General features: G+C 52.4%; 1 protein-coding gene and 1 pseudogene across 1 annotated transcript; one reads left to right on the top strand and one right to left on the bottom strand.

Annotated features, from left to right (window-relative positions):
* Positions 1-2,759: 2,759 nt before the first annotated feature.
* On the bottom strand, positions 2,760-3,719 carry LOC136787159 (olfactory receptor 14C36-like; annotated as a pseudogene).
* A 12,408-nt stretch (positions 3,720-16,127) lies between these two features.
* On the top strand, positions 16,128-17,060 carry LOC136787160 (olfactory receptor 14C36-like). Its single transcript, XM_066984293.1, has 2 exons — positions 16,128-16,708; positions 16,880-17,060. Exons 1-2 carry the CDS (start codon positions 16,128-16,130, stop codon positions 17,058-17,060), a joined length of 762 nt encoding a protein of 253 aa, XP_066840394.1.
* The last annotated feature ends 3,362 nt before the right edge of the window (positions 17,061-20,422 follow it).

Raw genomic sequence — 20,422 nt, forward strand, 5'->3', positions numbered from 1 at the left:
ACTTTGACTGGCTGTGGCAGAGCCCAGCAGCCTGCCCCAGTCTGGGAATATGTCCCCTTCCAACTAGGGAAATTAAGAGGGATTAATAGGAACAGACCCATCAGGTCAATCTGCATAATACGGAGAAGTAATGGTTCTTGTGCTGTAGGTGCAGCAGGCAGGAGGCCTTGGATTGGGCCTCAGAAGACTCAGGCAGATCTAATGCGGTTCATCCCTGAGCTAAGACAAACACTGTGAGCAGAGCGAAGGACACCGAGTGGTGCCCTAGCATGAAGGAGGATGCAGAGCACAGTTGTAAGAGGCGTCTTTCTTGTGCCACGACCAATGCAGGTTCGTCTGAAGTGAAAGCCCCAGACCAGGACCCATAGAGTGAAGGTCCCTGGGCACAACTGCAGAAAGACTTTGCAAGACTTCTGCCACTGACAGCTTGAAACACCAAATGCATCTTGGCAGTAGTAGGTCCTTTTGGCACAGGGGCAGATGTCCTCCCTGGCAACACCACCACGGAGGCCACCACTGCAAAGCTGCTGCGTGACACTGACTTTTGTCCCCGGGGTCCAGACAGAGGAGAGGGGAAGGGGAGAGGCAGGCCGTGGGGAGGGGGCTGGAGTGAGGTCACTGCCACTGCAGCAGCCTGACTGGCCCTCAGAAGGGCTGGCCGGCAGGCACTATGACATCATCCCGCGCATCAGAGAGCCCCTGGGCAGAAATGACGTCACTGCAGAGGGGAGGGCGAGGGGCTGGCAGAGCCCCATCGAGGGGCTGGTTGTGGGTCCCCTCTGCTACAGCCACCTGACGGCGCGGGGCAGGCAGGAGGGCAGGCAGGGCTCGTGGCCGCCTTGCTCAGGACGAGCCCTGGGCGAGCTGGGTGAGAAATCTGTGCCTTAGCTCCAGCAAAAGCTCTTCTCTTTGCTCTTGACTTTTCTCGATAACACCACTTCCAGGCGAGCTCTGCCCTTGCTAAAACCATACCTCCATCTCCACCATAAATTTCTGTTTCAGAGCCTGTCCTTTCTGTCACACCCTGGCAGATCCTTTGTGGTCCCTCTCAGCACCCTGTCGCTGCAGCGTCCCAGCCCCACTGCCCCACACATGCTTCCACAGCCGTGCTGCCAAGGCACCACACATGGCAGTGCACATTCAGGGCTGGGTCAAGCTCCCCCGTTACAATCCCAATGAGACCCTCACAGTCCCTTCCTGCCATGGGCCTCCTGCTTTTGCAGCCTCCTCCAGCCCATGGCCCCTGCCCTGCCCCAGCCACATCCCATGGGGACCTCTGCAGACAGCCCTGCTCCAGGTCTGCAGGGCTCTGGGCCAGGACAGAGGCCAGCACAGCTGGCCAGTCCCCCAGCACAGACCCGGAGCATGGCTCTCCCACCTCCTTGCCCTCTACCCACCTCCCTGCCCTCATCCCAGTCCAGTGGCAGCAGCCCCATGGCAGTGCCCACCGCAGGCTGCTGCAGGGCTCTGGGCACTGCCACCACAGCCCCAGCTCCTCTGAAGGGCACAGCAGCTCCTGGGGGCACAGAGGGCTCAGCCCCACATATGGGACAACCATGGCACAAGCGTACAGAGGTCAGTGTCCCCTGCTGTGTCCCCTGCTCTCTTCTGCAGCACATCCTCAGAGGCCCGCAGCCCCTCTGGGCCATCCCTGGGGGTCCTCAGGCAGCTCCTGCTGCCCCAGGGCCAGGGCAGCCTGCCTGAGCTGCTGCAGCCAGAAAGGGGTTTGCTATTCCCATTACTTTCTGATCAGCTGAGAGTGGGTCTCAGACAAATAATTTTTTGTGGCTTCATTTATTTTGTTTAAATACACAAAGAATCTGGCTCCTCATTTCTGCAAACCCTCAGGGTCACACAAGATATCCATCAGGCTGGATGCGGCTCTGGGCAGCCTGCTTTAGTGGCTGGCAACCCTGCCCAGAGCAGAGCGGTTGAAACTACGGGATCTTTAAGGTCCTTTTCAACCCTGGCCATTCTATGATATGATATTCTATATCATTCTATGATATGATATTCTATGATATGATATGAAAAAGAAAACCAAACAAATCCCTCCAGAAGTTCAGACAGGCTTGCCATGTCATTACATAAACTGTAATTCGTCTGAAGAAGAAAAGAAGCACTTTATAGCTGTGGAAAGGCACAGTCAGTTTCCTCAACACATCCTTACAAACATCCATGACATCACTTTCCTAATGGCATTCTTGAGCTCCTGGTTCCTCATGCTGTAGATGAGGGGGTTCACTGCTGGGGGCATCACTGAGTACAGGAAAGCCAGCACAAGGTCCAGGGATGGAGAGGAAATGGAGGGGGGCTTCAGGTAGGCACACATGCCAGTGCTGAGAAACAGAAAGACCACGGCCAGGTGAGGGGGGCACGTGGAGAAGGCTTTGTGCCGTCCCTGCTCAGAGGGCATCCTCAGTAGAGCCTTGAAGATCTGCACATAGGAGAAAAGAATGAAAACAAAACAAAACAAAACAAAACAAAAGAGCCAAGCCTTCAGGCAATGCACTCTGGAGATACTTTTTTTTTTCTTTTCCTTTTTTTTTTTTCTTTTCTCAAAAGCTATGTAAGAGTGAACTCTGACCTGTTGTTAGACATATGTTTATTGAACCTCAAGAGTAAACAGAGTAATATAATTCCTCAGGAGAAGTAGGATAGTTTTCTAAGAGTGTAATAAATGCAAATGACACCAAAGTTAACAATTACAATAATGATATGAAAGAAGGACCAGGCCTGCACGGAGATACTAAGTTAAGTCATTTCTGGAAAAAGAAGGGAAATTTTTCACTATTGAGAAATATCCATAAAATCACTTTCCTAATGTCACCCTTGAGCTCCTGGTTCTTTATGCTGTAGATGAAGGGGTTCAGTGTTGGAGGCACCACGGAGTACAGAACTGCTACCACCAGGTTCAGGGATGGAGAAGAGATGGAGGGGGGCTTCAGGTAGGCAAACACGGCTGTGCTGAGAAACAAGGAGACAACAGCCAGGTGAGGGAGGCACATGGAAAAGGCTTTGTACTGTCCCTGCTCAGAGGGCATCCTCAGCACAGCCTTGAAGATCTGCACATAGGAGAAAAGAATGAAAACAAAACACCCCAAAAACAGAAAACCACTAAATGTGAGAAGCTCAATTTCCCTGAGTTAGGAGTCTGAGCAGGAGAGCTTGAGGATGGAGGGGATTTCACAGAAGAACTGGTCCACAGCATTGCCTCGGCAGAGGGGCAGGGAAAATGTATTGGCAGTGTGCAGGACAGCATTGAGAACCCCACTGCCCCAGGCAGCTGCTGCCATCTGGGCACAAGCTCTGCTGCCCAGGAGGCTCCCGTAGTGCAGGGGCTTGCAGATGGCAACGTAGAGGTCGTAGGCCATGGCGGTGAGAAGAAAATACTCTGCTGATATCAAGAAGACAAACAGAAAGAGCTGTGCAACACATCCTGCATAGGAAATGGCCCTGGTGTCCCAGAGGGAATTGGCCATGGCTTTGGGGAGAGTGGTGGAGATGCAGCCCAGGTCAAGGAGGGCAAGGTTGAGGAGGAAGAAGTACATGGGGGTGTGGAGGCGATGGTCGCAGGCTACGGTGGTGAGGATGAGGCCGTTGCCCAGGAGGGCAGCCAGGTAGATGCCCAGGAAGAGCGCGAAGTGCAGGAGCTGCAGCTCCTGCGTGTCTGCGAATGGCAGGAGGAGGAACTCGCTGATGGAGCTGCTGTTGGACATCTGATCCTCCTGTGAATTGGGATCTGCTCCTCTGGACAGGGAGGCCTGTCCAAGGAGGAAAGAGAATTAAAATGTTAGGGTAGACCTCTGTGAGGAAAACCTAGCCTATTTTATTACATTTATTTATTTATTTATTTATTTATTTATTTTAAACTATAAAAAAACTGCCTCTTCACTTGTGGGAGGACTGGTCCTCTGCTTGATGTCACAGTGGTGCTCCCTGAGGGTGCTACTGGGGGCAAGAGACTCTGCAGGAGACAGTGCTGACCTATAGCAAGAAGTAAATGGAACATGGGGAGGTCTCAGATGAGCTGTGTTTGATGTAACAAGGAGTTTTGGAGTACACTTTCTCAAAATTCACCCAAGTGCAGAGCAGGGCTTTGTGCACAGTGCTTTGGTTTGTTACTTTATACTTGTCCCCCTCCACCTGAGGAGTGCATTTAAGGCACAAATCCTTGGCACATTTACTGCCCACCAAGTGAAACCTTGGGGTCCTGGGAGGCAAAGGGACTGTCCCTCAGGGCAGAGTGAGGACAGTGGTTGTGTCCATCCATCCTGGTCTCAGCTGCCCTGTGCAGGCACCTCTGGAGGATGGTCACACGCAGGTGTTCCCCTGAAAAGAACCTGGATGCTGCTGAGAGCAGAGGAATCCAGGTTCAAAGTGCAGATCTCCAAACACCTCACCCATCTCATCGTACCTGAGGAGGATCTCAGCTCTCTGCTTTTCACCACGGACACAGAGGGATCATAACAGCTGCCAATATACAGCCATCCACCAGCATTTCTATGGCCTTAGGACTGAAGTTTCTTCTCCATGGGACTGCTAGATAACACAGGGCTGCTAGGGAAGAGCTGTGTCCCTGTGCAAGGCAGCCTGCAGCCCATCAAAAGCCCCAGTGACATTAGGGCTCGAAGTCTATAGTTTGAGAAAAAGGAGAGTGGAGAGTGGCTCCAGGGGAGGCATCTGCAGTACAGGGATGGCAGGGAAGTGCTCAAATCCCCCCTGCCGCTGAGTTTCTGGGAGCAGCTCCCTCTCACTCCCGGACCAAGGCTCTGCTGCCTGCAGCTGTCCCTGCCTGCAGCTGGGTCTCTGTCCCCACACCTCCTGCCTGCAGGTCACAGCCCCCATCCCACCCGCCGGGTGCTCAGCCCTGCCCTGCAGACACCTCCTGGCAGCAGGGCTCTGCCCAGGGGCAGCTCGCTTGGGGGCACGTCCTAGAGACCAGGTCACCCAGACCCTGCTGACACTGCATGTGTGGTGGAGCTTTTTATGGGCAGAGGGGCAGGCAAGGGACGTGGTACAGGCCTTCTAATGCTTGTTGTGAAAGCTTAGGAGAGTCTGACATCTCTTGGAAATAACGGCATCTATTGCTATTACCGCTGAGCCAAAGAAGACAAAATGGAAAGCTCAGCAGGCTCAGGAAAGCTGGGACTGAAGCTGAAATCCCCTGCCTGATCCCTTCTCCTGCAATGTCCCCTTGAATACATCAAGGTTTTGCTGTGGATCTGTGAGCAGGCTGCCCCAGGCAGCAGCCTCCCACCAGCAGCAGGACCCTGCCCTGCCGGGGGGGCTCCTTCCACCCGCAGCTTCTCCCCGCAGCGCCCTGGGCAGCTCCCCGCGCAGGCTGAGTGCTGAGCCTGGCAGGCGGCAGAGGCCCTGCCCCGGCACACAGCCCCTGGGGCACAGCAGGGACCCTGCTCTGCACCACAGCCCTGGGCACCCCTGCCTGCACCCGCGGCTTCTCCTTCCTCCAGGAGCTGCGGCTGCATTGCCCTCCAGCCAGAGACTTACCGGGGTCAGGGCTGGCAAGTGTTCTCCCCCAGCGAGCTCTGTGCATCCTGCCACTTCTGCCTGCCTTTACCCACTCTGTCTCTGCAGGCAGTGCCCCCAGCCCTGCTGCGCTGGGCAGAGGAGCTGCTCCTGGGCAGAGCTGGCTCTCTGCAGCGCTGCCCGCTTGCCAGGAGCTCCCCTTGGGCCCAGGAGCCCGGCCCAGCTCAGCAGCACAGGCCCAGCCCAAGGCCTCCCTTGCTCTGCCCCCCACCAGGCTCCCTGCCCATGGCCCTGGGGCTGCAGGGGAACCTGCTGGGAAACAGCCTGAAGGAATCCCTGGGATTCCTCCCTCATCTGGGCACAGATGCACTTGACAGCAGACTCGTTTCTCCTTGCAGAGAGCCAAGTAAGTGTAATAATCACATCTTCTTGTCCCACTATCAGTTTGGGCACCCAGACAAAGTCAGGGAATCTTCTTCTTTATCCTCTGTTCAGGGAAGGGATTCAGCAGAGTCACTTGAGACATCTCATGATGGATTTTAGGACTGGGACCAAAAGGGGGCTCAGCTCACACCCGTGCCTGCCCCAGACCCACAGGACCTGGGATTCCTCTGCCCTCCCTTTAATGTACGCCACATGGGCACCTGAAGGTGAGCTCCTTTTCTCAGCTCCAGCATCATTAATGGAGATGGAGGAAATCAGGGGGTTGCAAACACCTGGTGACATGTCAGGGGGCAAAGGGACGTGCAGGTATCTGCAAGCTCTCATGGAGGAACCCTGAGGGACAGGGCAGCACCTGGCAGCATCCCCTTTTTACCAGTATCATCCCCCAGTATCAGTTTAGACATGAAGTCATGTTCGGGGACTGATTTCCTTCATCCCCACTTGAGGAAGGAATTCAGCAGAGTCAGTCGAGGCATCTCATGCTGCTTGTTATTCCTGGGGCTGGAAGGGGTCTCAGCTCCCTCCCATGCCTGCCACAGACCCGCAGGACCTGGGATTCCTCTGGCCTCAGTTCAGGTGTCCACAACATAGGCACCTTAATGCGAATTACTGAGCCACAATAGCTCCTTAGTGGAGATGGAGGACAGGCAGGAGCTGTTCAGATGCAAACATCTGGTGAAATTTGTGGCTGATCCTCTGAGAGTCAGCTGGAGGCATATGTCCTTTGGGTAACTGAAATGGCAGCAGATGCCACATGTAGGACAACTGAACCTGTCCCTACTCCTTATGTGCAGGGCAGCCTGCAGAGGCTGTCAGCAGAGCAAAAGGAGTCATGTGTCACAGGGAGAGCTAAACCTATTCTGTTCTCTTCTACATGACCCTTGGCTGTAATGGCTGTTGTGTCACGGACATCTGCACAGGGCCTCAGCTCTCACCAGCAAGGTCTCCCTGCCCTTTGTGCCTTGAGGCAGGACTCTGCAGGGGCACGACAGCTGATGGGTGGGGACAAAATCAGTGGTTACTGTGCAATCTACGCCCTTAACAGTTCATGGGACCTTAGGCCCTGCATCCAAGGGTACAGGGAGAGTGTTCTGGCCAGGAGGTACTGGTTCCTTATGATCCCAGGAAGGGATCGGACAGCAGCATTCAGATACTGTAAGGGATCATTTAACTGCTCTTAGAACTAAGACTGTAAGGAGAGAAGACTATAGATGATCTATTGAATCTGGTGTGACTTCATTCTAGACACAGTACTCCACTGTTAGTTGCAGCTCTCCATTAGACATTTGCACTGACCCTATGGGATTATTAAAGGTTGAACAAATTTTGCTGATCAGTCCTTGGCTCTCCAGTAATGAATCAGCATATATGTGGTAATCAGGGAGTCTCGGATAGTGTCGTATTGCCACTGGTGCACCATTTGGGTAGCTACTGGCACTTCGACCCTGAGCAACCCCACAACTGAAGGATTCTGTGAGGGACCGGGCAAGGTAGAAAACTGTTTAATGTGCATAAATCACCATAAATCACCTCCAGCATGGCCAATTCCATCAGATACGGGCTGCCTCTCTCCCAGGTGGTCCATTTGCCTGAGTGACATGCAACATCTTCCTTGAAGAGATACCTTTCCTTTAGGCCTGACAGGAGTTGCCTCAAGAGAGTGAGGATTTGTGCCCCCTTTCCAATGCCCTCTTCCCTGGGGAGGGATCCCAGCTGCTTGGCTTCCCTGCCCTCTAATTCCAGGCTACTGGCCCTGTTTTCCCCGTATCAGATCAGCCAAGTGACAATGTGCTGGCCTAGATGATGGCTGAAATCTTTTTGCCTATCTCGCAGCTCCCCAAGGAATAATGATCAGGTGCTTATCGCTGCTTTTATGATATCATTATTCATCCACCTTTTCCTATGATGGCCCTACTTCAGGGTAGCCTGCCTCATCTTCTTCTTCTTCCTTCCCTGTATGAGTAGGAGCTTTTTTCCTTGCTAAACAAGATGATTTTATCTCTCTTGCTTCTTCTCGGGTATATGTATGACTGATACAGGCACAGGCTCGTTCTCTGGCCCAGTCACAGGGATTGGAGTTTTGTAGATTGCAACGCAGTAAGCATAGGCCAAGCCTGAGCACATTGCAGAGATTTCTGTCTCTTTGGGATTGCCAGAGTGATGACACTCCTTTTTCAAGCATTCTGCCAATTTTTTAGGATTCTGCACTTGTTCAGGGGTGAAGTTCCAAGGCACTGCAGGTGCTCACTGTTGTAGGTGCCTGCCCATATCCTCCCACACTCCCTGCCACTCGTAGCTATCCTGCCTCAGAGTAGATCTTTGTGTGGCATTCTGAAATAGTTTACCCTAATCATAAACAAAAAATGAAACACATTCAGGAGATAGAACAATAGGTACAGGTTTGAACATCCCAAGGATATTTGAAGTTTTGAAGAGGTATTGTAACTAGCCTGGAGGAGAAAGGGGGAGGTGAAGGAGAAAGGGAGAGGGAAGAAGTGGGGAGAAGAAGCGACCCCCCCTCATTCCTCCCATAGATTGTCTCCCCGAGGAGAAAAGGTAAAGACTGTTAATTATGAACAGTTTCCGAGAGAAGGTTCCTCAAGTATGGAGGTGACAGCAATGCTGAGTACAACTACCATAATTACGCAGTAGAGTGAACTAATAACCATAAACCAGCCCCCGAAAGGATAAACAGCACAACGTGGAACACACACAGTATGTAATGTGCTATCCAACACAATTCTGAGGGCAAACAGAGCTACTACGTCGAGATAAAAACAAAATAAACATTGTGGTCAGCAACTATGAAGGTGATATAATGCTTATAACAGATTTATTTTAACATGATCCAGTCATAGCTGTCATTATCTCACCCTTTGGGCCCCACACAGGATCCATTTGGGAAGCACGGCATCCCATGGGAGGGATGCAGGGGCAGAGATTGACCGTCAAGGAGCAGTGGAGACAAGTGCCATGGACTGACTGCAATCCCCATTCCCCTGTTCCACCCAGGGGAAGGAGGTTTAAAAGTGTGGATAGGGGGAATGGTGTTTTTAGTTTGCTTGTAGTTCCTGGCGGTTGTAGTCCACCAGTGATAGGCAATTAATTATATTAGTCTGTCTATGCTAAATCTGTCTTGCCCCGATGATAACTGGTGCCCATGAGGATATTTGGTGGGTGACCTCCTATTCTACCTGAACCCTTGATCTCTTTTCATCATATTTCTCCCCCTTTTCCTTGTAGGTGTGGAAGTGAAAGAGCAGTTGCTGTGGAGTTCACCTGCATAGCCGGGTAAAACCACCATAGCAGAGATATAGGAAGGGTTCAGCACCAGGATTGTGGCCATCCAGGGATGGCATCTCAGCATCCAGGACATGCTCTGCCAGCCTGGCGGAACAGGAGGGAAGGAACAGAGGTTCCCCTGAAGGAGAGCAGTGCAAGGGGAAGGCTTGATTTCCAACTCAGGCATGGCTGGAACATTCCTGAGAGGCCTGTGGGAGCTGCAGGCCACACCAGTCTCTGGGACACCAGAGGTCTTTCCTCCCAGAGACAGATCCCAAAGAGGCACCACCTCCCAGGGAAACCTGGCCCTGGATTGTCCCCCATCACGACGAGGCTGAGCCATGCCTAGTGGATCCCTGGGGCTCAGGGCAGCCCTAGCATCAGGACCTAGGAGTCGTGGTTGCTGCAACGTCCCCTGAGCCCATTGGAATCCTCAGGCAGGGCTCTTGCAGCAGCCACCTGTCCTGCCCAGCCCCCCAAAACAGCCCAGGGCTTGCAGCTTGGGACAGCTGACAGCCCCTGGGACACTCCTTGGGAAGGGGCTCCTGACACCCTCACCTTTGGAGGAGAGCTGCAGGAGCACTGGGAACATGGAAGTCAGATCAGAGGTGATGGTCACCCTCCAGCAGCCGTCCATCTCGCTTGCTGCTGGCCCTCAGCTCATGACAATGGATGCCCGCCCTGGCTCCTCAACCACAGCTCCTCTGCAAGATGCCCCTGCTCCTCCGCCCGTCAGTGAGGGTCGCCCAGTGCAACCTTGCTGCCTGCTGCCCCCAATCCTGGCCACAGAAGGACAGCGGTGGGGAGCACCCAAGCAGTGCCCAGCAGGGACCAGGCCTTGCAGGGAAGTGCTGGCACTGCTGCTGCTCCAGTGACGATATCCTGGTGATGCAGTGCATCCCCCTGTGACATCAGCACGTGTCATCTGGAGGCCTGGGAGGTCACCAGCATGGAGACGGCACTGCTTGGGAGAGAGATGAGAGATTTCCCTTCTTGTCCTGAGAAACAGTCACCTCCCTTCTGCCCAGTTCTTTTCCACAGGATCCTGACAAATCCACCAGGAACATCTGCAAATGGTGACCAAGCCCATGGAATATAGGAAGTGGAGCCCTGGAGACGTCACTACTGCCACCCTGCCCCAACACACCTCTGCTCTTGGGAGCCCTTCCAGGAAGGTGGGTTTTGAGGCTTGTCCTAGGCCTGGGCTTTTTTCAAAAGATGGGAGCAAAGGCAGCTCAGTATGCAAAGACAGCCCCTCGGTATGCCTGAACTCCTCTTCAATGCATGTCCCTCACTTGGAGAAGTAGGATGTGTTATATGGAGGGAATTGCAGCACATGCCAGTGCCTTCCTTCCCGGACATCTCACGGGGCTCTGAGATTTGAGGCCTCAGCACCATCCCCCGGTCTGCCATGCAGGAGGCAGAAGTAGTACACGAGGGAATGGCAAACATACTCTCAGCACCTCATGGCAAGGGAAAGGGGTAGGGCAGTGCTGCAGACAAAGGGAAGAGTAGGGGGAACAGCTTGGGACAGATGCAGTGCACTCCTTAAGGCTGACGCAGCTTCCTTACGGTGGGGATCCAGCTCCTCCTGCCTGTGCCCCACGCTGAGGGCATTGGGGCACATCTGGGCTGCAGCACCTCAGCTGTGGCACAAGGGCCAAACTCAGACTTGTCCCAGATCTTGTGTCCAAGCATGGGCATGCAGAGGCAGCAAAGGGTAAAGGGAGCTGGGGGTCCTGGTGGACAGCAGGATGACCATGAGCTAACACTGTGCCCTTGTGGCCAAGAAGGCCAATGGCCTCCTGGGGTGTATCAGAACAGCTGTGGTTAGTAGGTCGAGAGAGATTCTCCTCCCCCTCTACTCTGCCCTGGTGAGACCGCATCTGGAATATTGTGTCCAGTTCGGGGCCCCTCAGCTCAAGGACAGGGAACTGCTTGAGAGAGTCCAGCGCAGAGCCAGGAGGATGATTAAGGGAGTGGAGCATCTCCCTTATGAGGAAAGGCTCAGAGAGCTGGGTCTCTTTAGCTTGGAGAAGAGAAGACTGAGGGGTGACTTTATTAATGTTTATAAATATGTAAAGGGTGAGTGTCAGGAGGACGGAACCAGGAGCTCTTCTCAGTGACATCTAATGATAGGAGAAGTGACAGTGGGTGCAAGCTAGAAGATAGGAGGTTCCACTTAAATATGAGATGAAACTTTTTTACAGTGAGGGTGACAGAGCACTGGAACTGGCTGCCCAGGGGGGTTGTGGAGCCTCCTCCTCTGGAGACATTCAAAACCCACCTGGGCACATGCCTGTGTGACCTGATCTAGGCGTTCCTGCTCCATCAGGGGGATTGGAGTAGATGATCTTTCAAGGTCCCTTCCAATCCCTAACATTCTGTGATTCTCTGTGTGATTCTGTGAAGATGGCAGCAGCTGCCTGGGGCAGTGGCTTTCTCAATGCTGTCTTGCACACTGCCAACATATTTTCACTGACCCTCTGACAAGGCAATGCCGTGGACCAGTTCTTCTGTGAAATCCCCCAGATTTTCAAGCTCTCTTGCTCAGATGCCTAAGCTATTCATCCAATGGGATGGAGGAGAGAACTGGGAGAAAAAAAAAAGTAAAAGTTCATGGGTTGAGATAAAGGCTGTTTCATAGGACACAAAAGGAATTATTATGATTATTATTATTATTATTATTATAGACACCAATAGACTAAGGACATGACATTCTTTATGTGTCTCAAAAGACAGAAAAGGTGGTAGTGATTAATTGGAAAGTGTCAGACCTGAGCATGACGTAGAATGTATGGAATAAGCGGGGGATATTGTCCTAGTTTTGGCTGTGATAATTTTTCTTCCTAATAGCTGCTTTGGTGCTGTGTTTCATATTTACAGAATCACTGAATGGTCTGGGTAGGAAAAGACCTTAAAGATCATATAATTCCAACCTATCCTTTCTAATATCTAATCTAAATCTACCCTCTTTCAGTTTAAAACCATTACCCCTGGTCCTATCGCTACACTGTTTGACGAAGAGTCCCTCCCCAGCTTTCCTGTAGTCCCCTTTAGGTACTGGAAGGCCACTGTAAGGTCTCCACAGAGCCTTCTCTTCTCCAGGCCGAACAACCCCAACTCCCTCAGCCTGTCTACATAGGAGAGATGCTCCAGCCCTTTGATCATCCTCATGGCCCTCCTCTGGACTCATTCTAATAGATCCATGTCCTTCTTGTGCTGGGGGCCTGAGAGCTAAAAGCAGTACTTGAGGTGTGGCCTCACCAGGGCCAAGAACAAAGGGACAATCACTTCCCTAGGCCTGCTGACCACAGTATTCCTGGTACAAGCCAGGATGCTCTTGGCCTTCTTGGCTACCTGAGCAAACTGCTGGCTCATATTCAGCCGACTATCCACCAATATCCCTAGGGCCCTTTCTGCCGGACAGCTGACCAGCCACTCTTCCCCCAGCATGGATGGGGCTGTTGTGCCCCAAGTGCAAGACTCAGCCCATGGGTCCAGCCTATACAGATCCCTCTGCCGAGCCCTCCTACCCTTGAGTAGATCAACACTCGCTCTGAATTTGATGTCATCTGCAAACTTACTGAGGGTGCACTTGTTCCCCTCATCCAGATCATTGATGAAGATATTGAAGAGAACTGGCCCCAGTACTGGGCCCGGGGGGACACCAGTAGTGACCAGCCTCCAACTGCATTTAGCTCCACTTACCATGACTCTTTGGACCTGGCCACCCTGCCAGTTTTTAACCCAATGAAGCATACATCCATCTAGGCCTCGAGTAACCAGTTTCTCCTGGAGAATGCTGTGCGAAATGGTCTCAAAAGACTTACTGAAGTCTAGGTAGGCCATATCCACAGACTTTACCTCATCTATTCATGCTGACTACTTTCCCTCATGCTGACTGGGCCTGATCTTCTGGTTGTCCTGTAAATGTTGTGTGATGGTACTCAAGATAATCTGCTTCCCCTCCATGAGCTTCCCTGGCACCAAGGTCAGACTGACAGGCCTGCAGTTCACAGATCCTCCTTCTGGCCCTTCTTGTAGATGGCCGTCACCTTTGCTAGTCGCCAGTTGACTGGGACCTCCCCTTATAGGCAGGACTGCTGATCAGTGATGGAAAGCCGCTTGGTGAGTGCTTCGGCCAGCTCCCTCAGTACCCTTGGGTGGATCCCATCTGGCCCCTGTAGACTTGCATATATCTTCATGGAGTAGCGTGTCTCTAAATATTTCCTCACGGAGTATGAGAGCTTCATTCCACTCACTGTCCCTATCTACCAGTTCAGGAGTCTGAGCACCAGGGGAACAACTGTTCTTGCTGCTGGAGACTGAGGCAAAGGAAGCAATAAAAACCTCAGCATTTTCCTCATCACTTTTACCTATGTTTCCCCCCACAACCAATAGAGGATGAAGATTCTCATATATCCTCTTTTCTTTTTTTTTATTTTATGAATTTAAAAATATATATTATTTTTTATATATCTTTAGTAAATAAATTGGGCTCCAGTTGGTCTTTCGACCTTCTAATTTTGTCCCTGCACAGCCTCACAACATTTAGGATACGGTTCCAAACAAAATGACAGCATGCATGAGAAGGAAGCAGAGAAAAGGTAAATCCAGTGGAATTCCATCCCCTATCATTCTGTGATAGTGTGCTGCAGTTTTATTCCACTAAATCCTGTATTGTCCAAATAGTCCTGCAATTGTTGATGCAGTTATCTTATAATAGATAGCACAGTCAGGGTGAGCCATCCGCCTGCAGATATTAACAGCTGACAGAATGGAGCGTCGGTCAGGGAGAACCTTGAGAAATCCCAGGATTTCTCCTGCAGAAACCTCTTGACGTTTACAAGGAGAAGAGCCTAGTCCTGTACCAGACAAGAGTAACCCCACACATCAGGGCAGACTGGGACCATGCTGAGTGAGCCGTGCCCAGGAGGAGGAGGGCCTGGGCACCACGAGCGATGCCATAGAGCAGAGGTGCCTGGTCACCAGGAACCAGGCCGGCTTCATAGACAGCTGTCTTATGAGATATTTGTGTCCATGGCTATGGCTGTTCTCTCTGCCACTAAAGCCTATGAGGAGACAACCAATTGCTAAAGCACCAGTCTAATTGACACCTCGCCCACCTATGAACCAGGCAGGGGTCATACTATTTTCCTGCACTTGGCAATGCACATCCCCATCTCCTACTGCCCCAGGAAGAACCCTGAGCAAGGTGTGACAGAAACAGATTTCCCTTCCAGGGTGCCAGGGGACAAGGCGTAGTCCTTTTCTTTGGTGAAACACATCCAGGTTATCTACACATCAGTGTCACCTTCACATTGCCTTTGTCTCCTTGTCCTCACTGCCTCCAATGTTCTGCTCTAACGAGCTCCAAGGGAGGCTGTGTCAGTCCTGGCCCTCGGGGGACACTCCAGGAAACTTGCATCTAACTTGGACTTCTTGAGAGATTTCTTCAGTTTGCTCTCAGTGCCTGAGGTTTGTGGGCTCATCACCAAAGCCCCCAGAGGGGTGATTCCAATGCCTTGGGCTGGGCCTGTGCTGCTGAGCTGGGCCGGGCTCCTGGGACAGAGAGAGCTCCTGGCAAGAGGGCCCTGGTGCAGAGAGACAGCTCTGCCCAGGAGCAGCTCCTCTGCACAGCGCAGCAGGGCTGGGGGCTCTGACCACAGCAGAGACACAGAGAGGAGAGAAGGAGAGAGGGCTTGGAGGCAGTTGGGAGTGGGAGGATGCTGAGAGCTGACTGCAGGAGAAATCTGCACAGCCCTTGACAAGGTAAGTGTCTGGCTGCAGGGCCATGCAGCTGCACGTCCTGGAAGGGTCTCCTCCTGGGTCTTGTTTCTGGGAGGGCAGTGGGCAATGCAGTAGGCTTTGAGAGTCCTGCTGGATTGCACTGTGAGGTGAGGAAGTCTGGCAGAGGCCACATTGAGCGCCCTAACCTAGCTGCCCTTGGTCAGCCAAGGGCGGAGTGGCCAGGCATCCTCCAGACATTGCAGGGGTTGCAGCTGCAATTCTGGGACACCCCAGCTTGTGGGGTGCATGGGGCTCTGTGCATGGGGCATACTCCTGGGCTGCGGGCTGTTCTCCAGCTAGAGCCGCTCTCTCATGGCATCCTTGTGTTATCCAGGTTCCCCAAGAAGAAGACACCTCCATGCAAAGGCCATGTCCATGCTGCTGGATGGCTGTCTGTGGGCAGCTGGAGGGAGGCCTCTGCACCCCTGGTTAGGAGGGAAGAGCTGAGATCCTGATCAGCCTTACAGAAACAAGGTGAGGATGCTGTCCAGTTGCACTTGGACTGGGGCTTCTCTGTTCTCAGCTGTCTCCAGTTTCTTCTCAGGGAAACACCTCAGTGGGATGGTCCTGCAGCTCACAGAGGGGTGACACAGGGCTGCTGAGAACAGGTCTGGTGGGAATATCTGCTCTGCTCAGTCTTCAGCAAGGCACAGTCCCTTTGCCTCCTAGCACCCACAGGATTTCATGAGGAGCGCACAGGAAATGTCAGGCAGTTCAACAATCCAACGCCTCTCTTAAGCATTATGGGGCAACTGGGATAAGAAAAGCAAACAAAAAGAAAGCAAACAAAATCCCCGCAGCTCTGCTCTGCTCTGTATTCAGATCTGTTGTTGCAACAACACTGCAAAACTCGTAGACTGAACTTGAGTTTCCCCCATGTTCCTGCTTTCCTCCTGCTGCAAAGCAGGAGGGACTCCTCTGGAGCCCACAGCAGCCCCAGCTCCCAGTGCCACTCTCAGCCAGCACCAGCCACAGCTCAAGAGAGCTGCAGAAAGGTTCTTTGCAAAGAGAGAGGCTCAGGCTGGGGGTGCTCTAAGTCTTGCAATAGGTTTTCTTCTTAGGAATCTGTTCATTCTGCCTTCTCCTCTTCAACAGACAACTGTGTCCAAGCTCATCAAATGCCCAACAGCAGCTCCATCAGCGAGTTCCTCCTCCTGGCATTTGCAAACACGCGGGAGATGCAGCTCCGGCACTTCGGGCTCTTCCTGGGCATCTACCTGGCTGCCCTCCTGGGCAACGGCCTCATCCTCACCGCCGTAGCCTGCGACCACCGCCTCCACACCCCCATGTACTTCTTCCTCCTCAACCTCGCCCTCCTCGACCTGGGCTGCATCTCCACCACTCTCCCCAAAGCCATGGCCAATGCCATCAGGAACACCAGGGCCATCTCCTATCAAGGGTGTGCTGCACAGGTCTTTTTCTTTCTCTTCTTCATATCAGCAGAGTATTTCCTTCTCACCATCATGGCCTATGACCGCTACGTTGCCATCTGCAAGCCCCTGCACTATAGGAGCCTCCTGGGCAGCAGAGCTTGTGCCCAGATGGCAGCAGCTGCCTGGAGCAGTGGCTTTCTGTATACTGTCCTGCACACTACCAATACATTTTCCCTGCCCCTCTGCCAAGGCAATGCCGTGGACCAGTTCTTCTGTGAAATCCCCCACATTCTCAAGCTCTCCTGCTCAAAGTCATTCCTCAGGGAGTTTGGGCTTATTGTAGTTAGTGTTTCTTTAGTCTTTCTTTGTTTTGTTTTCATCGTTTTCTCCTATGTGCAGATCTTCAGGGCAGTGCTAAGGATCCCCTCTGAGCAAGGCCGGCACAAAGCCTTTTCCACGTGCCTCCCTCACCTGTTTGTGGTCTCCCTGTTTCTCAGCACTTGCATGTTTTCCTACCTGAAGCCCCCCTCCCTCTCCTCCCCGTCCCTGGATCTGGTGGTGGCACTTGTGTACTCAGTCTTTCCTGCAGCTCTGAACCCCCTCATCTACAGCATGAGGAACCAGGAGCTCAAGGACGCAGTGAGGATACTCTTTGGATACATGCTTCTTCATCAGTAATACTGAAGCCCACAATCCAATCAGAACTCACTGTTTTTCTATAAAATTGTTAGGATAGTCTTTTGTTATTTCTTTTATAATATATTATACTGCATCTTTAGATTTTCATTTAATAATGGTATTTTTATTTTCATATCTCTTAATTATTCTTTTTTTTTTTCACATAAATGTCTCATGTACCTGTAGAACCATGCTTGCCTTGTAGATAATGACAATTGAGAAGCTGTCAGAACCTGATTGGTCTCAGTATCCCGCTCTTCCCACCTCCTCTGCAGCTTGGAGAGCTGCCCCAGCATGCAGGAGGGGCTCGGAGCCAAGAGTCCAGCTGCCACATGGAGGAGCAGTCCTGCTGGCCCTCGGGGCTGCCCCTCACTGCCCACTGGGCTCTGCCTCTCTGCTGCCTTCAGGTTGGGGCTGCTGCTTCCCTGGAGCCATGGCCATGGCCAGCAGCAGGACCTGGTCTTTTCACTGCTGCTCTATTTTGGCTTCCTCATTGTGCTTCTTGCATTTGGATAATCCGTGAGATCTCATGTACCTTGGTGACAGTCCTGTTGTCCCTACAGTGACATCCCTGTCCCTGCAGGCAGCAGCAGGCACTGTGCAGCCCTGGGTCACAGCTGGCCTCCCTGCTAGCTCCAAAATAACAAAAGGGGCTGCTCAGGGCAAATCCAGAAGCCTGGACACCTCTTCCAAATGTGTTATCAGGAATAGAGCCAAGGGGTTGCTCCCTGCTCTTCTGATTTTTTGGGGTTCTTCATGGAATGAAGGACACGGGCTGAAAGTCCCAGTGTGGTTTGTGAGGAACCAAGGGCTGGGCCAAGAACTCCTTTTGTGGCAGCACATGCCCAAATAGACAACACTGTCCCCTGAAGTGGGGTAGATGGCCAGTGCCAGCCTGAAGAGGAATCTGAAGCTTCCAGCAGATGTCAGGGGATCTGCAGGGACAATGTGCTCAGTGGGCAGTGATTAGAACCTCATAAAATGAGTGACCATCCAAAGAAGGGTCTGGTAAAGGAAAAGGCAAATCTGAGGAGTCCATGGGCTAAAGGAGGGCTCTGCAATGCCAGAAGAGGTGGTGAAGAGCCAGCAGGCAAAGGCCCATAAGACTGCAGATTAATTGAGGATAACCATTTTGAAGTGCTGTGGGCGAGGTCTGGTGCAGCATTCACTTGCCCTTTGTGCCCTTAGAGACACCCCGTGGCCCTGCCAAGCACTGTCCTGTGCTGCTGAGCCATCAGGGCAGATGGAAATGGGTTCAGCAGCAGAGATCCCCATGGAATTGGGTCTGCTGCCCACCCTGAGCAGCACAGGCAGGGGGGAGACCCCCGGGGGTCCCAGGGCACAACAGCCCCTGGCTCTGCACAGCAGCACCACCAGCTGGGGCCCTGCAGGGAGCACCGGGAGGGAAGCAGCAACAGCCAGCCAGGCCATCACAGACACACTGCCCTGGGCAAGGCTCTCTGGGAGCAGGGATGGCCCTGGGGAAGAGTAGGGCAGCATTTCTGGGCCTGCACAGATGGGTAAAGGAGAAAGGGAAAGCTCTTTTTGCAGGCACCTGCTTGGGGCAGGCAGCTCTGTGCCTGGGGCAGGCCTCTTGTGCTGGCCTGGGGAGCGGGGCTGGCCCTGCGGGGCACAGGCACTCTGTGCTGGGGATCTCCCAGGCAGGAGACCAGGGCTCCTGCAGCTTCACCGACCTCCATTTCCTTGCACCATAGCCAGCCTCCTCCTTGCTCACCCCAACCAGCAACTACACATGCATGAGCTGCCTGCTTCCTCCTCCTCTAGAGGAAGAGGAGGAAACACATCTCGAGAGAGAAGGGAAAGAACATAAAAACTCACAGAGAGATAGACACATAAGGAAGGGAAAGGAAAAGAAAAATTAAAGAAAAAGAAATTCCAACCCCAAACATGATGAATATTTAGTAACTCATCAGTTCCCACAAGCAGACCGCTGTGCTGCCAATCTCTGAGAAACTGCCACCTTGTCTTGGAAAGATGACCCCAGTATTTCCTGCTGAGCACCATGTTATGTCCAAAGTGGACTGACCAGAGCTCAAGTGCTCAATCTGGTGTGAGCAGGCAGAGGAGAGCTCTGCAGCCCCAGGGCATGCAGCAGCCCCAGCAAAGGAGTCTGGTGAGTGATTTGTTGCAGCCCTGGGGCAACGGCAGTGACCCCATGAGCTGGGTCTGCCTCCCAGCCTGCCCAACACAGTCCTGCAGAGTGCCCCCATGCCCCAGGCACCACAGCCCCCTCTCTCTGCAGAGTAGCACCTCTGGCTGTCATGTCAGAGATTTCAACTTTGGCCTAAAGTCATCCTCCACGGCTGCTTTCAGTTTTCTACACAGAGTCAGCCAGTGCCTCCATGATCCTTGGGGGAAACTGAAGCATGCATGAGGGCCTGGGAATAGTTAGCTTGAATCCATAGGAGCCATTCTGGAACCAAAACTTAAGAGCAAGAAGCTCACTTTTGTGGTGGTGCAGAGCTGCTGGGCACATTGTGCAAGGTGCTCCCAGACATGTTTGTGTCCTCTTCCATTTAGCCTTAGGTGACACTTCTGTTTTAGGAATGGAGTAGCCAACAGAGGTGAGACAGATACTCTGAGATCATGAAAGCCATCAGAAAGCTGATCCCAACAAGATTACTGCTATGGGCAGGTCAGCTAAACCCTGGCTAGGAGCAATGTGAGATTTAGGGGAGGGAAGAGGACCTAGGGCAGCAGAAATTAATGATTTTGAAGAGGAAAAGAGTTCAGGTAATGTTAATGCTGCTCTAACACTAACTTCAAAAATTCATGTGAGGCCCTTCCCATGTCTCAACCAGTAACCTTAATCCCTAAACCTAAATGCTACTCCACACCCTGAGAGGAATACACTACTCTAATGCCAGACCTCAAAGTATCCCTTGAAGCCAAAACTCAGCCCATAGCCTCTTTCCCTTATGCTTTTTCTCATGCTTACCTTGATCCCTGCCCTTAATATCAGCACTGAAATGCTCTGTTTAACCCTGGACAACTTCTTAACAGACCTAAACAAAACCCTAAACCGCAAAGCTTGTCCATACCCTAACCACAGAGGTCACACCTTAAACAGAACACCAAACCCTTCCACTAGATTTTCCTTAATCTCTAACTCAGAAAGGTGAGCTCTAGTCCCTAATCCTATACATGAACAACTAACACCCAAAGCCCCCATTCCTGTGCATTAACCTCCTCACCTTCAATCCCTCTCCTAACCCTTAACTTTAGGCGCTTACCCCCTTGGCGCAGGGCAGGAGCCGTGAGGTTGCTGCGCAGTCACATGGCATTCAAAGATGGATATGAGGGGCCATGGATCTGATCAGCTCGTCAAACACAAGGAGGAG

Source organism: Anser cygnoides, chromosome 28 (genome assembly GCF_040182565.1).
Source record: "Anser cygnoides isolate HZ-2024a breed goose chromosome 28, Taihu_goose_T2T_genome, whole genome shotgun sequence".
Taxonomy (NCBI): domain Eukaryota; kingdom Metazoa; phylum Chordata; class Aves; order Anseriformes; family Anatidae; genus Anser; species Anser cygnoides.